Source organism: Helianthus annuus, chromosome 3, assembly GCF_002127325.2.
Source record: "Helianthus annuus cultivar XRQ/B chromosome 3, HanXRQr2.0-SUNRISE, whole genome shotgun sequence".
Classification (NCBI taxonomy): Eukaryota; Viridiplantae; Streptophyta; class Magnoliopsida; order Asterales; family Asteraceae; genus Helianthus; species Helianthus annuus.
The window spans coordinates 93,924,976-93,942,133 of record NC_035435.2 but is presented as its reverse complement, the minus strand read 5'-3'; the positions used below and the strand labels follow the sequence as shown (position 1 = coordinate 93,942,133).

Sequence of the window (17,158 nt, the reverse complement as noted above, 5' to 3'; positions counted from 1 at the left end):
CTGGGGTTGTGCATTGGAAGATATTTCAGGAGCTATTGTGTCACAAGCCTTTATAGCTGAAATTGTGAACGAAGAAGTGTGTGAACAGGTTACCGAAGAGACTAGCATTGAGGAACTTGCAGTTGTAGCTGAGGTTTTTGGGGAAGAGTTGGATTCGGGGAATGTTGCTGAGAATGAAGATAACTTGAATGAAGAGTCTGTTGAAAAGTCTAACAAAACAGAAGATCGAGAAAAGGGAGAATGCTTTGAGTTCAACATCTCCACAGCTGAAATGCAGCAATTTGCGGATGCAGAAGCTAAAAGGTTGGAAGAAAACTCCGTAGAAAATGAAGCGTGTGCATTCATGGCTGGCATTGAGGTAAAATCATCTTCTGTAGATAAGCGATGTGCTAGATGTGTAGAGTTTGTCACCAAGATTGATAGATATGCACTTCACAACACAAACTTAATTGCAGATTTAGAAAAATCCAGAGAACTCATTGCTGTTTTGTCTAATTCGGATGAAGAACACCGAATTAAGATAAAAGCACTGAAAAATGATATCTCTGAATTTGAGAGACTTGTGGCTCAGGGAACTCTTAAAAATCAGGAATTAAGGTCTGAACTTGAAATGAACCAATATTGTGTTTTGGAAAAGAACAAAATCATTTTGGAAAAAGATAATCTGATTTTAGATTTGCAACGAAAAATTGAGAAGTTCGGGGATTCATCTGAAGTGATGAATTTCTGTATTAACAGCCAACGTCTCAAAGAATCTGAGGAAGAAATGTTCGGCATCGGTTATAAGAAAGTGCCTCCACCGGTAAACCATAACTATACATCGATGCTAAGCATTGATCCTGAATTGGCAAATTTTGTGTCAAAGACCCCTCTGACGGTTGAACCGCAAAGTGAGTCAGAATCTGAGCCAGATGAGGCTTCTGACTCAGAACTGTCGAAAGTGAGTGAAGTTACAAAGAAAAACGAGCTAAATTTTGATAACATTGAGAATTTGATAAGTAATAAACTTTTGGAAATTTTTAATCAAGTTCAAAAATGCGAAGTCAAAACCAACGTCACGTGGGAAACCCAAAAAGAATTTGAAAAATATCCCTACAACTGAGTTTGTTAAAGGGGAAGATTTTATCAAAGAAGAAGAGAATATCGAAACTGGTTCAAACTCTCAGTTTGTCAACCAAATTTTGAAAAATCCCACTAACGCCTCATCATCTTCGACCAGTCATGAGGAACGTCCAAAGAATGCTGCAAAAGTTCGCAAATGTTATAAGTGTCGTGGGAAAGGACACTTAGCAGCAGATTGTCCAGATGACAGGGGTAAATCTCTTGTTGATCCTGATCAAAAGAAACCTTTTGTTGAAAAACCACAAAATGAAGCAGTTAATGTTGAAAAGAAAAACGGTAAAAATCAGAAGGTTGAGAAAAACAAAGTGATTAAACAAGAAGTAAAACCAGTTGTCAAAACAAATGTTAAATCACAACAAAATCAGGATCATGGGGAGAAACCAGTTGTTATTAATCATGGGGAAAGATCGGAAAGTTCTTCTCAAAGACATGATACTCGTGAGAAAACCCCTCACAGACGACAAAATCATGTTACTTTCCAAACACTTGAGAATGACCAACGTTCTGGAGGTTCGAACAACAACTATGTTAGACCTCATGCACAGAACAGATTCATGAATGATCGAAATGCGTCACCCCCCCCCCCCCCCGATTTCCAAATCAAAGACAACATTCGAATAATCATCCACGATCATTCTCAAGACACAACGATGCTCCTAGATTTGGTAGGAATTTTGAGCCACCCAGGAATCAAAATTACAGTTACCAAAACTATGGAAGCCGAGGTTATGGAAACTCTGGTTATACCAACAACCACCGGTTAACTCTCCGGAACCTGAACCCATTGAAGAACCACTTATTGCTGAACCAATTGTTGATGCTTCTATTCAGGACAATGTGTTTGTTCAAGCTCCAGTTTCTACGTCTTCGGCAACAGGAGTTGCTGTAGAAACTGATGAGGTTCTCCTAGAGCTTGATGCGGCTCTAGAAGCGGGTCCATCTTCCCGTGCAGTTGACAAAGGGAAGCGTCCTTTGGAAGAAGTTTCTGTGGATGAATCTGTAAATGTCATGCTAACTGAAAAACAATACCTCCTGTTAGTTATGAAGGACCTTCAAAATCATATCACACCTTCTGAAAGGGAAAAACTTGAGTTATTTTGCGCAAAGGTTGCTTCTTGTAAGGACCGCTTTTCAAAAATAATAGATTAACTATATAAACAAGATTTTTCGGAGAATTAAAATACCACTTTGACGCTTAAAGAAATTTTTACAAAAATTGGGCATGACCCGTTTGTAAAACGGACATACCCCCTGTTTTGACATAACATACAACGTTTACCTACGACCTAATTTACATAAAACCATTCCAACAAAAGTAACGAGTTTTTAAATCTAAAACATTTCAACAAAGTCTAACAAAGTGGCAAAACATGGACCCAAAAGTATGCATATGAGTTGCGGAAGCGCTTGGTATTATAAGGCTTGAACATGCGCTCGTCCCATAACTCCAAATCGCCTATAGAGGTGCTTTACCTACATTAACATTCACAAATTTAATAAGTTAGTTATCTCATAGAAAATCATAACCTTTCGATTTAGCTTTAACCACATAAAACATCCTTACTCTTAAGCATACAACAACCCAATAATTGGGTTAAGCATAACCACTCTCGTAGAGAGTTTGACATACGCATTCGACCCGTGTAATTGGGTTTAGCATAAACACTCTCGTAGAGAGCTAAGCATACGCATTCGACCCATGAAATTGGGTTTAGCATAAACACTCTCGTAGAGAGCTAAGCATACACATTCGACCCATGAAATTGGGTTTAGCATAAACACTCTCGTAGAGAGCTAAGCATACACATTCGACCCATGAAATTGGGTTAGCATAACTCAACACTACTTTCATTAACATACCCAAATCCACAAGGGATTTGTCGCTTGCTTACTACATCGTCGATCTCGTTATATAAGAATAGCTTTTACAACGAAATTTTATATAAATAGGAAATATAATAAAGACTCGTATGACACGAAGCATACCTCGATCTTGTGCTCCTTCCGCTTGCTTAGTGCTTGTACCTTCTTCTTTCACGCCTACATTAGAACATTCGTTCACTTTATTTAGTTTGTGGCATCATTATACTATTTCCACATAAATTCTTCTTTTAGGCATTTCATCGAACACTTGGTAAGCATCATACATAAGGCACAAGGTACAAGTTTACTAAGCATGTCCCTACTAGCTCATCACAACACAAGAATCATCTTCCTCTAAATTCATATAATTTCCATTCTAAAATCAGTTTATCTAGCATTCGAGCATCACAACAATTTCACATATCAATTAACTCATGATCCTAATTCTCATGAATTTCCTATTAGTAACATAATCTTTACAAAGTGGGTTTTTCACTACACTTTTTATAGAACATAATTTCAAGCATGATTCCTATTCTAAAAAGCAATCTTAACTCAGATTCATTACATTGGTTACAAGGAATCGAGATTTGGTCTAACCCCTCATTCTAAAAATCATAAATTCAGAAAATCAAGCTTACCACTTACGAAATTGAGGTTAGTTATTCAGATTTATGGACTCATGCACTAGATTATCTTGAGAATTTAGATCCAATTGCTTGTTTTTGCTTGAGCTAGGGTTTCCCCCTTCTCTCTGCTTGTTCGATCGATCCCCCCCACCAACACCAGTGTGTTGGTTTTTGTTATATTATTATTGTTATTAAAATTTTGTCATAATCACAATTTTAGTCCCTAGGGTTATAAGTGTGGATAGTTATCACACTAATTTTCTTTCTAGTTAACAATTACCAAAATCTTTTGACTTGGTTAATTATTACAATTTATACACCTTTAATAAAACAAGTAAATGAATAGCATATTTTGGGGTGTTACAAGTCTACCCCCCTTAAAAGAGGTTTCGTCCCCGAAATCTGATCACATAACAATTTAAGTATTGACATACCGAAAAGATAAGGGTAGTGCTTCCTCATTTCGTCTTCAGTTTCCCATGTAAGATCCGAACCTTTTCGGTGTCGCCATTGGACCAACACTTGTTTAACAGCTTTATTGCGGAGATTCTTCACCTTGAAGTCCTTAATGGCTACGGGTTTTTCGACATAATTTAACCCTTCATCCAACTCGATATCATCGAGTGGTACTAGTGCTGTCTCATCCGCAAGACACTTTCTTAATTGCGACACGTGGAAGGTATTGTGAATCCCGTTTAGAGCAGGCGGTAATTCCAATCGATACGCAACCCTTCCAACCCGAGCCAAAATTTTAAACGGCCCAATGTAACGAGGACCTAGCTTTCCCCGTTTGCGAAAACGGATTATACCCTTCCATGGGGACACCTTTAGCAAGACAAAATCTCCAACTTGGAACTCGATAGGACGCCTTCTCTTGTCTGCATAAGCTTTTTGCCGATCTTGAGCTGCTTTCAACCTTGTTCTAACCATTTCAATCTTTTCATTCGTTACTGCTATTAAATCACTTGGTGCAAGCTCCCTTTGTCCCACTTCGCCCCAACATACGGGAGTCCTACATTTTCTCCCGTATAATAGTTCGTAAGGTGCCATTTGAATACCACTATGGTAACTGTTGTTATAAGAAAATTCGACCAGTGGCAATTGGTCGTCCCAACTTCCCCCAAAATCTAAGGCACACGCCCTCAACATATCAACGAGCGTTTGAATGGTTCTTTCTGACTGGCCGTCCGTTTGAGGGTGGTAAGCGATACTTATGTGCAACTTCGTACCCACACTCTCGTGAAACTTCCGCCAGTAACGAGAAGTAAATCTAGTGTCCCGATCCGAGACAATCGACACGGGCACTCCATGACGGGATATGATCTCGTTCATATAAATTTCTGCCAATTTCTCGGAAGAGTAAGCTTCTTTGATGGGTAAAAAGTGAGCGCTTTTTGTAAGCCGGTCTACGATTACCCATATTGTATCGTGCCCTTTCTTTGTTTTAGGAAGTTTGGTTATCAAATCCATCGTTAGTTCCTCCCACTTCCATACCGGTATCTCCAAGGGTTGTAATTTCCCATACGGCTTTTGATGTTCTACTTTCACTTGGGAGCATGTTAAGCATTTCGCGACGTATTTAACTATGTCGCGCTTCACACCCGGCCACCAATAATTGGCTTTCAAGTCCCGATACATCTTTGTAGCCCCGGGATGGACCGAATATCGAGACTTATGTGCCTCGTCGAGCAGGGCAGCTTTGACTTCGCAGAATCGCGGAATCCAAATTCGGCCGAACCGCGTCTTAAGCCCGGTCGAATTTTCTTCTAGATCATCGATCACACCTTTTAATCGTTCCCTCTTCAGGTCGTCCGCTCCGAGCGACTTTATCTGGGATTCGCGGATCTCCTCAAGTAATCGTGGTGTAACTACCATCTTCATGGATTTCACTCTTATGGGAGATGGATACTCTTTACGGCTTAATGCATCGGCTACTACATTTGCCCTCCCCGGATGGTAGAGGATATCACAATCATAATCCTTGATAAGTTCCAACCACCTCCGCTGCCTCATGTTTAGGTCTCTCTGTTCAAAGAAATATTTAAGGCTTTTGTGGTCCGAGTAAATGGTGCATTTTGCCCCATATAGATAATGCCTCCAAATCTTTAATGCAAACACTACGGCCGCTAATTCCAAATCGTGTGTGGGGTAGTTCACCTCATGAGGCTTCAATTGTCGCGAAGCATAAGCGATAACTCTCCCTCTTTGCATTAGAACACAACCCAATCCCTGGTGTGAAGCGTCTGAATAGACCACCAGGTCTTCGGTTCCGTCTGGTAACGTTAGGATTGGGGGACTTGATAGTTTTTCTTTCAACGTTCGAAAAGCCTCCTCCTGTTCTTTTTCCCATACAAACTTCTCTTTCTTTCTGGTCAGTTTTGTTAAGGGTAAGGCTATCTTGGAAAAATCTTGTATGAACCTCCGGTAGTATCCAGCAAGACCCAGAAAACTTCTTATCTCTGTTGGGTTTTTCGGAGGAACCCATTTCATTACAGCATCGATCTTTGAAGGATCGACCATAACACCCTCCGCATTTATCACATGCCTACCTCCCTAAGCCAAAAGGCACACTTTGAAAATTTTGCGTAGAGCTTCTCCTTACGGAGAGTTTCAAGTACTTCACGCAAATGTACCGCATGTTCGTCTTTGCTTCGTGAATAAACCAAAATGTCATCTATGAATACAATTACCGATCTATCCAACATGGGTCGGCATACACGGTTCATAAGGTCCATAAATGCCGCCGGCGCATTTGTTAACCCAAAGGACATAACTAAAAATTCATAATGTCCGTAACGGGTTCTAAATGCGGTCTTTGGAATGTCTTCTTCTCGTACTCTAACCTGATGGTACCCCGATCGCAGATCTATCTTGGAGAACCAACTCGCCCCTTGTAACTGATCAAAAAGGTCGTCAATTCTAGGTAAAGGGTAGCGGTTCTTTATGGTTAGCTTATTTAACTCCCTATAGTCGATGCACATGCGCATCGACCCGTCTTTCTTCTTAACAAATAAGACGGGCGCTCCCCAAGGCGACACACTTGGGCGTATAAAACCTTTGTCTAAGAGGTCTTGTATTTGTGTCATTAATTCCCGCATTTCCGTGGGAGCTAATCTATAGGGAGCCTTCGCGACTGGTTTCGCATCCGGATTCAATTCGATATTGAACTCCACTTCTCGCTCGGGAGGGAGTCCCGGCAATTCTTCCGGGAATACATCCGGAAATTCGTTCACAACTTCAACATCTTCAAGCTTTGGAAAGCTTTGTTGAGTATTTGCTACGTAAGCTAAGTATGCTCTACTCCCATTGAGCACGTACTTAGTGGCTTGAACGAGAGTACATAGCTTCGCTTCCATCTTCCTTTCGCCTTGTACATTTAATCGTCTTCCACTTGGAGTTTGAAGAAATATAGATTTGGATTCACATTTTATTTCTGCATGGTTTTGAGACATCCAATCCATACCCACTATTACTTTGAATTCCCCCAAGATCATGGGGATAAGATCAATAGCAAACTCCTCATCCTCAATGGTCAATTTGCAATTTTTACATATTTCGTGCAACAAGTAACTTTTACTATCTGCTATCTCTACTTCTAAGGGCAACGGCATTCGTTCAATCTTAAAGGATGGATGTTGAACAATTTCACTAGAGATAAACGACATGGTAGCTCCGGTATCAAACAAAACGTAAACCGGTATAGAATTTATTAGAAAAATACCTGAGACCACATTTGGCTGGGACTTGGCTTCTTCAGACGTGATCTGAAACATTCTCCCCTTTGCCCTAGAACCCTCTTGCTTCCTATCTTCTTTCTTTGACCCTTGTTGAAGCTTTGGGCATTCCGACTTGATATGCCCTTTTTCGAAACAGTTGAAACAAGTCTTTGGGTTATCCGGGCATTGATAGGACGAATGCCCCTCCTTACCACATTTAAAGCACCCCTTCTTACCTAGCAAACACTCTCCGGTATGGAGCTTTCCACATGTCTTGCATGGTGTAATCCCACCTTTCGACTTACCCTTTCTTCCTTGATCCTGAAACTTCCCCTTTTTGGATGGACTAAAACTTGCACCTTTTTCACTCGGCCTCTTTTCACCTCGCTCCTCTTGCCTTTTAATTTCGATCTCTCTATCCCGCGCTAAATCAATGAGCTCTTCAAGAGTTTCACATTTTGAGGGAGTGATGAACTCTCTAACTTCTGCTTTTAACACGCCATAGAAGCGACTTATCTTCATCCTCTCGGTTGTTACCAATTCTCCACAGAACTTCATCTTATCCATAAAATTGTTTGCTATTTCATTCACTGATTCGTTTTTCTGCCGGAGGCGTAAGAAATCCTCCTGAATCTTGTCGATCGCCGACTGAGGACAATGATATCTCATGAAGGGCCCCTTGAACTCTTGCCAAGTCATAGCTTGCAGCCTATCTTCGCCTATTTCCTTGCTGTGCGCATCCCACCAATCTTTCGCTTGATGGGTTAATAAACCGGTAGCGAACATCACTTGGTCCTCCTTATCGCACCGGCTTCGTATAAACACCGCCTCTATATTCGAGACCCATCTTTGACATTCGACTGGGTCAATTTTACCGTCATACGTCATCGGATGGCATGCCATAAAATCCTTGTAAGTGCACCTTCGTTCCTTACCTTTACTCTTGGATCCTTCGATTAATTCCTTCAACTCTTCGAACTTATTAGTCATCATAGCATCCACAACCCCTAGAACTCGGCTTTCTACTTCTTGAGCCAACCGTGGAAGATTGGCTTGTATAACCCCTTCAGCTACTTCTGTAACTCTGTTCTCGAATGCTTCTTGTCTAGCCGCATCATTGTTATCATCATTATCATCATTGATATTTCTTGCATCGGCCATCTACACAACATCACATTTATATTTAACACAACTAACAAGCTTTCATTACGTCATATTTCATTACTCCAAGTTTATTTCATCCACCTTCCCTTAGTTGAATTTTACTTGCCTTTTAAAATTTTTACTTTTCGTTCATATTATTCGACTCGTCACCTCCGATTATTTCAAGTTCATCACTTCAAAATTTCTATTTATGGTTCCCCATACTTATGAAGTCCCTCATGGACTTTTCATCGCAATTTAGTAGGCTTTCAATTGATACGGGGACTTAGAATGGGTAAAAACAAGGCAAATCAGCGAAACAGACACACGCTAGCTGTCGGCGACGGCAGGGTAGCCCGTCGGCGACGGCTCTTAAAAGTGGGCGTCGGGTAAAAATGTCCATAGACAGGAACTTAGGCCGTCGGCCAAAATAAGGCGTCGGCGACGGACCTACAGGGCGTCGGCGACGGCCTTCCCCTGATCATTTCGCTGCAACTTTATTTTTTTGTGTTTTAACCCATTTCCAGGTCCGTACCAGCTGCCCGGGTTCCGGAATTACTTGTTTTGATGCCCATAATTGTTACTTCACATATTTAACTTAACCTTACATCTTAAACTCATAACATATACTAGCATTTATCGAAATCATACATTATTACCTCATTGGCGATCCGGGAGCGAGCACACTTTCGAACGAGCCATTGGTTTGAGTTCAAGCATCGCGTTAAAAGCTCGAATCCCTCAAACCATGGCTCTGATACCAACTTGTAAGGACCGCTTTTCAAAAATAATAGATTAACTATATAAACAAGATTTTTCGGAGAATTAAAATACCACTTTGACGCTTAAAGAAATTTTTACAAAAATTGGGCATGACCCGTTTGTAAAACGGACATACCCCCTGTTTTGACATAACATACAACGTTTACCTACGACCTGATTTACATAAAACCATTCCAACAAAAGTAACGAGTTTTTAAATCTAAAACATTTCAACAAAGTCTAACAAAGTGGCAAAACATGGACCCAAAAGTATGCATATGAGTTGCGGAAGCGCTTGGTATTATAAGGCTTGAACATGTGCTCGTCCCATAACTCCAAATCGTCTATAGAGGTGCTTTACCTACATTAACATTCACAAATTTAATAAGTTAGTTATCTCATAGAAAATCATAACCTTTTGATTTAGCTTTAACCACATAAAACATCCTTACTCTTAAGCATACAACAACCCAATAATTGGGTTAAGCATAACCACTCTCGTAGAGAGTTTGACATACGCATTCGACCCGTGTAATTGGGTTTAGCATAAACACTCTCGTAGAGAGCTAAGCATACGCATTCGACCCATGAAATTGGGTTTAGCATAAACACTCTCGTAGAGAGCTAAGCATACACATTCGACCCATGAAATTGGGTTTAGCATAAACACTCTCGTAGAGAGCTAAGCATACACATTCGACCCATGAAATTGGGTTAGCATAACTCAACACTACTTTCATTAACATACCCAAATCCACAAGGGATTTGTCGCTTGCTTACTACATCGTCGATCTCGTTATATAAGAATAGCTTTTACAACGAAATTTTATATAAATAGGAAATATAATAAAGACTCGTATGACACGAAGCATACCTCGATCTTGTGCTCCTTCCGCTTGCTTTGTGACAACCGTCACTTTTCCGTACATTCCGTACACTAAATGAACAGTGATCTGTGCCTTAATGAACATACATGATCTAGTTTACAAGAGAAATAAGTTTCTGAATTCCATACAAGTGAATTCATGTACGTTTTATACTACAAATATTGCTTTATGCAAAAACGAGAGCGTTGCGTCAAAAATATTAGTAAACTCACCGGTAAGACACACTGTGTCAACGGAACTGCAGAAAGCAGTCAGACAATAAAATTGGAGCCTAGGTGTAGGTCCAATAACAAGAATACATTAAAACCCAAGAGTAGATACAAGGGTTTAATATATATGCTATATGAAAGCAAAAATAAGCACTAAAAAGCACCCGAAACACACTTTAAGAGCAGAACTAATTGCGACAAAACTGCGAAACGAACGTTGATGGCCGCCCGGATAATATTTAATCCCACAAATATTCTGTTATGATTAAAATTTTATTTTAATCAGGTTCGTGTTGAAATATAAATTAAAACGCTTAAAAACGTTATTTTTCAAGTTTAAGCACGTACCGTGTGTTCCTACGTGACACAGTGCTTACACTGCAAAACGCAGACAACGCAGAAAACCTAGGAATATTCCAGGAATATGCTAGGAATATGCTAAGAATATTCCAGGAATATGCTAGGAATATGCTAGGAATATTCCAAGAATATGCTAGGAATATGCTAAGAATATTCCAGGAATATGCTAGGAATATGCTAGGAATATTCCAAAGAATATGCTAGGAATATGCTAGGAATATTCCAGGAATATGCCAGGAATATGCCAGGAATATGCTAAGAATATTCTAGGAATATGCTAGGAATATGCTAGGAATATTCCAAAGAATATGCTAGGAATATGCTAGGAATATTCCAGGAATATGCCAGGAATATGCTAGGAATATTCTAGGAATATGCCAGGAATATGCTAGGAATATGCCATATGGAATGTCTATAAATACCTTGAGATGGCACACTAGACAATTCACCACCCAACACCACAAAACTACTCTCTCCTCTCCCTCAAAAACTTTCGGCCGAACACCCCTTGATCTTCCATCATATTTTTCGATTTTGTTCTTCACATTCCAACATCATACAAGTGTCAAGTGTTACGCATAAGAAGGCTTGGTGCACTCGGAGCTCGAAGGACCTCTTTCTCTTGCTTTTATCCACCACATTCGCGTCTAGATACTTCCCTAGCCTCGAGCTAGTGGTATGTTGCTTAAAACACATTCTTGAGCTATTTTGAAGTGGTTAATGTGATGTGTAATGATTAAAACTCGAAATCTTACAAAATGGTGCATTAAAGTCTACTAAAAACATGAAAAATGATGGTTAAAAGCTCACTAGTTGTGTAAATGTTGTAGTAATTGAAATTTGTGATCATTTAGGCCCGATCTACGTTGTGGTAGCTCGGATCATCATTTAACCCTGTTTGGTTAAGATCATGGATCTTGACATAAGCTTGTTTGAAATGGTGGAAGGGTTAAAAGGTGAAACTCTACCACACAAGAAACATGAACTTGTGTAAAAGTATTTTTACTTATGAAATAGTGTCTAAAACTAGCCGATCTATGTGTCCACAAGTGGTATTTTCAAAAGACCAAGCGTCAAAAGAAATCACATGTTCTAATCCGGATCTTACACAAACAAAAGTGATTTTTTGTGATCAAACAAGTGTGCGAACACTAGTGTAACAAAACTTTTAACAAAGAAATAATTTTCGTAAAAACCGACTAGAAGTTGTGGAACTTCATATTCTTTAAAAATAAAGTTTTTTTTTTTTTTTTTTTTTTTTTTTTTTTTTAAGAAATTAAACTTATTTTTAAAGATAACAAGACTTACTAAATGTGCTAGTAAATTACTACACATTTTTGTAAATATGCAAGTTCATGAAATGGGGAAAATTAGTGATTGTTGTTGATGATTATTGTTGATAATTGTTGTTGATGATTATTGTTGATAATTGTTGTTGATGATTATTGTTGATAATTGTTGTTGATGATTGTTGACGATTTAAAAGAAAATAAACACATGTTTTGAAAACATGGGAAACCTCCATTTTTAGGGGAAACTCTGTCAAAATTTTTATAAATTTTGACACTTAGAAAAATATAAGTTTTTGAAGAACTTATTCCCTAAAAATGTATTTAAAGGTATTACCAAGGTTTCCCTAATTTTTGGTGATAAGAAATGAGGATTTCTTCAAAATAAAAGTGGATATAAATATGTATATTTTTGAGAGAAAAATATATATTATTTTATCACCAACTTTTGTGCTAAGTGTATATAGTATGTGTTATACGTGCTAGCGTATTGAGACGTAAAGATACACTAAATACTCATGAGGAGTATAAACATGAAAATACACATACAACATGCTTAGACATATACAAGAGGATATATTTATGAAAATATATTACTTGGACAAAATACATAATTCGGGTGCAAAATACAAGATATGTATATTTATTTTTGAGAAAATGATATAAGACAAATAGTTAAAAATATAAATATTTTTAACACAAGAACACAAATACAAAAGATAGTGACTTGCACTTGTGCGATACAAGTCTAGTGACTAACGTTAATAAAACGCGTTTAGGTCACGACGCTAGATAAGCAACTCCGGTGAAGTTTACGACGCAGGAACGCAAAGTTGTGAGTTCATGCTCCCCCTTTTCTTTAACTGTTTTTGGTTTTATAACTCTCGGGGGTGAAATACATGTTACAAATATTATAATTTTTTTTACAAGTAGTAAAAATACAAGAAGCACTCTTGGTGAGAACGAGTACCGAGTGCAATACGAATCGAGAATACAAAAATACGAGAAGCACACTTGGTGAGAACGAGAACCAAGTATGATGTGCTTTAAGAAATGCCTAGAAATTACTAGATCATGTGAGCATAGACTTAATACTAAAAATGCCATAAAGTCTTGGTGAAAACTAGTACCAAGCCATTAAAAACATTCAGTAATTAGGGACGAGGGTTAGATCTAACGGGTACGGCCGAGCCCCACTCATGGTCCTTATGTGACCTCTTGAGTGCTTCGGTGTCCCAGTCGAGGTAAATCGACACAGTCGAGGGTAATCGACACAGTCAAGGGAAATTGACACAGTCGAGGTAAATCGACACAGTCGAGGGTAATCGACACAGTCAAGGGAAATTGACACAGTCGAGGTTAATCGACACAGTCGAGGGTAATCGACATAGTTAAAGGAGCCTACACTAATGCTCCATAAGTCCTCACATGCCTTAAAGGAACCAACACTAATGCTCCATATGTCCTCACATGCCGAAATGTCTTTGTACAAACATTCAATTAGTACGTGGTGTACACAAGAAAACTTGATTTTTGCAAGAATACTTTATTTATACAAGATACATACCATGTTTTCATACTCGGTATGCAAAACGCATGAACTCGCTCAACTTTATGTTGATGTTTTCCAAAATTACATGTATTTCAGGTGACAGGATGGATCTTGGGCGCAAGTGTTGTAACTAGAAGTAGACTACAAGTTTAGATGTCATCCCCTTTTGTTGAATTGTAACCTAGATGAAGGTTGTGTTTTAAAACTTAAATGACAAGTGTTTGTGATCCTCAAAATTTTCCGAATGGATGAACATCGTTTTAAATCATGTAGTTGTTTATTATGATCGAATGCAATGATAACAAGCTAGTCACACATCATACGCTTCCGCAAAAGACAGGGTGTGACAGTTTGGTATCAGAGCTTCGATTGTAGTGAACTAGGATTCCTTCTCGAGTCTAGACTACAATCACTAAAGTGCTTTCACAAAAACATTTTACAAAATGGTTTTCATTGCATTCACGAAAGCGCCAAGATCCACGAGTCAGACACTTTTCAAAGAAAAGACAAGGCAAGGACATTAGTGAGGAATACCCATAGAGTAAGGTGCCAACCAAGGCATAGTCTACAAAAGTTAGACTTGACAAAATGACCCCCCCCCAAAACGAGAGTTATACGTGGTATAATGCATTAAGTTACTTGATTATGCTAAGTAGCATATTTGTTACTTGTATTCATGCATACGAATAAGTGTACGGAATGATTATTGACGTGAATAAAATTCTTTCGACTCCGACTCCTATTACGGTACGTGACTCGCACGATGAAGCTATCGACCTCGCGTCCTTTGCAAAGCTCGTGGCTGGGAGTGATTACTAGAAAAGACTCTGAGCTTACTTCCGTAGGAGATGGCTGCTCTTCCCTCTCGAACGTGAAGATGCCAAACTACGGTGGTGATGACGAGGCAGAGGCGGCGACCTTGAACGAACTCTTAATCAACGGGACGAGATCCCTCCAGATTATGTGAAGCAAAATTGACAACATACTTGACTAGAAAAGGAAGATGAAGTATTCATCACGAAGGTGCCCCTCCAACTACTAGGAATTCTCTCCATTCCTATTCCATCTAATCATCGTGCCTATACGCGCATAACAGTAACGAATGTTAGCGCATGGACCTCCGCAATGGTCCTTTCCATGGCAAGGAGTGTAAGGACAGTAGTGTCCCCTCCTAGATCAATCATCTGCTTGGACGAGAGAAAATTAGGGTAACTGTGCAAGACAATTTATTATTACGGGGGCCCACGTAATAACGACTTGTAGTGCACAGAAATCCTGGTGGACTCTATGGGTCGAGCTAATGAAAACCACACCAAATTCAATGTATAGGTGTCCTCACCTTCATCTGGTAGAACATCACATAGATCAGTGCTTTAGCACGTAAGAAAGTAGGAAGCCTGTCTCAGCCTACTTCGTGACTGACACTTCTACCTGCGTACGAGACGTTTGAGGAAAACGACATTTAAGCAAGTGAAGATGAGAAACATTCAAGAGATTCAGCGACTTTGCACTCTCTATCACCCATACACGAGCAACCCCCTCTAAGGGAAAATGTACGCCCCAGTAAAGCCAAAAACCTAAGAAAACCAATGTAGCGGGAAATAACTGAAACCTAAATGACCGAGGCAATGTAACCTCAAGTTCGTTTTAAGCCAAGTTGGCAAGCCTAAGTGAAGGCTCAGTAACTGTTTCCCGCTCATACATTGAGTATTTATGTATACATGTGAAATTGGGTGATTACATAATGGCTTATGGTGCTATGTACCTCATAGACACCTGGAATGTTGCCTAACCTACTTCATACCGTTTTGGCAGAAGGGAATGCCGCCCAGGCGAGACACAAACACCAGTACGCTACCAAGAACAGAAGCCGAACTGCAAGAATGCATCTCGCAGGCAATTGCACGACATGAAGCCCTCCGCTCTAAGCACATCAATGGCACGACTGAGAATAACCGTCCAACTGGCTGCACCTATAAACAGTTCCTGGACTGCAAGCCTTTGAATTTTGATGGCACAGGAGGTGCCATTGCATTTGTTCGTTGGACAGAAAAGACGGACTCAGTTCTAAGAATGAGTAACTGTTCACCCCAACAAAGCGTTACCTATATCTCAGGGTTATTTCTGGATGGCGCACTCTCATGGTGGAACCTTCAGGTTCAGACCCTTGGTGCAGATGCTGCTTATGCACTGAGCTGGGACGAGCTCAAGGAAATGATGGAAAAGAAATATTGTTCTAGGACTGAAATCCAGAAGCTTGAGGTGGAGTTCTGGAATTTGAAAATGGACGGACCGAAGATTCCTGAATACGTCCAGCGATTTCACGACTTGTCTAGGGTCGTCCCCTACCTAGTCAAACCGGAATTCAAGAGGATAGAACGATTCATTTGGGGACTTGCACCCCAGATTAGGGGCATGGTTACTACCTCAAAACCCTCAACCATCGCAGAGGCTATCGATATGAGTGTCACCCTTACTGAAGAGGCTCTACGTGCGGGAAAATTTTCGGAATCTGAGGATAACAAGAAAGAGACTCATGTGGAGTCGTCAAGCAATAAGAAGAGGAAGTCCTCAAACCTAAAGATGAGCACCCAACTCAACTATGGAAGCTCTAAAGCAAACAAAAGAAAGAAAGTGAATTCGCCACATGGCAGGAGCACTGATGGAGCCATTAATAGGGCAGGTGGTAATGTTTACTCGGGGACTAAGCCGAGGTGCAGAGAATGCACTTTTCACCATAAAGGTCGATGTCTGAAGCCTAGGTGTGGAAAGTGTGGAAAAGAAGGGCACAACAGGGACGCCTGTTGGGCGAAGGACCCAGATGGAAGAAATAAGAGAATACCCGGTTGCTACAAATGTGGTGAAGCAGGGCACTTTAGGAAAGATTGCCCAAAGAAGAAACAAGTAAGGAAGGGTTTTCACGATCGAAACTCGTGAACCACGCTAGGATCCAGATGCGGTTACGGGTACGTTCCCTATTAACCACCCTTATGCATCTATTTCTAATACTGGCATCAACCTTAACCTTGCATGCTTAGAACTTAAGAAACTTCTTGGCCTAGTCTCAAGTAAGATAGACGTCCCGTATTCTTTAGAAATGGGCATATAGAAGGATAGCTTAAACAGTCGAAGCGATTAAGGATCATGATTAGGCACTCAGAGGGCCGTAACCTTCTGTTACCATTGACTCGTGAGGTCATAATAATCAGCATGGATCGGAAATCCAAGTATGCAGCTGAAGTCGTCAATACGAGAAAATCAGACGCATCCCTCGTGCGAATGATGAAACCCAACTTTACTGTAATAGGCGCAAGGATGCTAGACCCCATAAGGCGGCAGATCTACGACATCCTTCATTGGTCGAAGAGGCATAGAAATGCCTCTGAGTAGACTGCAGAACCTGGGAACATCCCCGCGATGGAAGAAGTTCTAGTAGCCTTTTCAAAAGACTTGCCAGAAATGCCCCTTCGCAGCGTCAAGAGAAGTTTAGGATAAACCACGTGCCAAGAGCAGCACCAATGTCGAATAATGTCTTACCGACTAACTTCGTCCGTAAAGCATGAGCTCCGGACGTAACTGCAAGAGCTACCAGACAGAGGAAGTTAAGGACATGACGCCTTTAGTTA

At 40.1% G+C, this 17,158-nt stretch overlaps 1 protein-coding gene across 4 annotated transcripts; it reads right to left on the bottom strand.

The window, feature by feature from the left end:
- Positions 1-2,417: 2,417 nt before the first annotated feature.
- On the bottom strand, positions 2,418-10,136 carry LOC110927634 (zinc finger CCHC domain-containing protein 9-like). Of its 4 annotated transcripts, none has more exons than XR_004888441.1 (3): positions 10,110-10,136; positions 3,109-3,162; positions 2,418-2,595 (listed from the first exon to the last, which is right to left on the bottom strand). XR_004888441.1 is itself a non-coding variant. In XM_035987482.1 (3 exons), exons 1-3 carry the CDS (start codon positions 8,027-8,029, stop codon positions 2,579-2,581), a joined length of 765 nt encoding a protein of 254 aa, XP_035843375.1. In that variant the 5' UTR covers positions 8,030-8,080; the 3' UTR covers positions 2,418-2,578. The 4 variants fall into 4 exon arrangements, 1 of the variants encoding a protein (XP_035843375.1); XR_004888440.1 differs by lacking the exon at positions 10,110-10,136 and adding an exon at positions 3,634-3,761; XR_002585781.2 differs by lacking the exon at positions 10,110-10,136 and adding an exon at positions 3,627-3,753.
- Positions 10,137-17,158: the final 7,022 nt, after the last annotated feature.

Bases quoted from the DNA above. Each gene is read 5' to 3' on its own strand.
- LOC110927634 (XM_035987482.1), bottom strand. From the start codon at position 8,029: ATGACTTGGCAAGAGTTCAAGGGGCCCTTCATGAGATATCATTGTCCT. The intron at 3,163-7,335 runs GTATTTTTCTAA...GTTCTAATGTAG, and splicing joins CCAGCCAAATGTGGTCTCAG to GCGTGAAAGAAGAAGGTACA.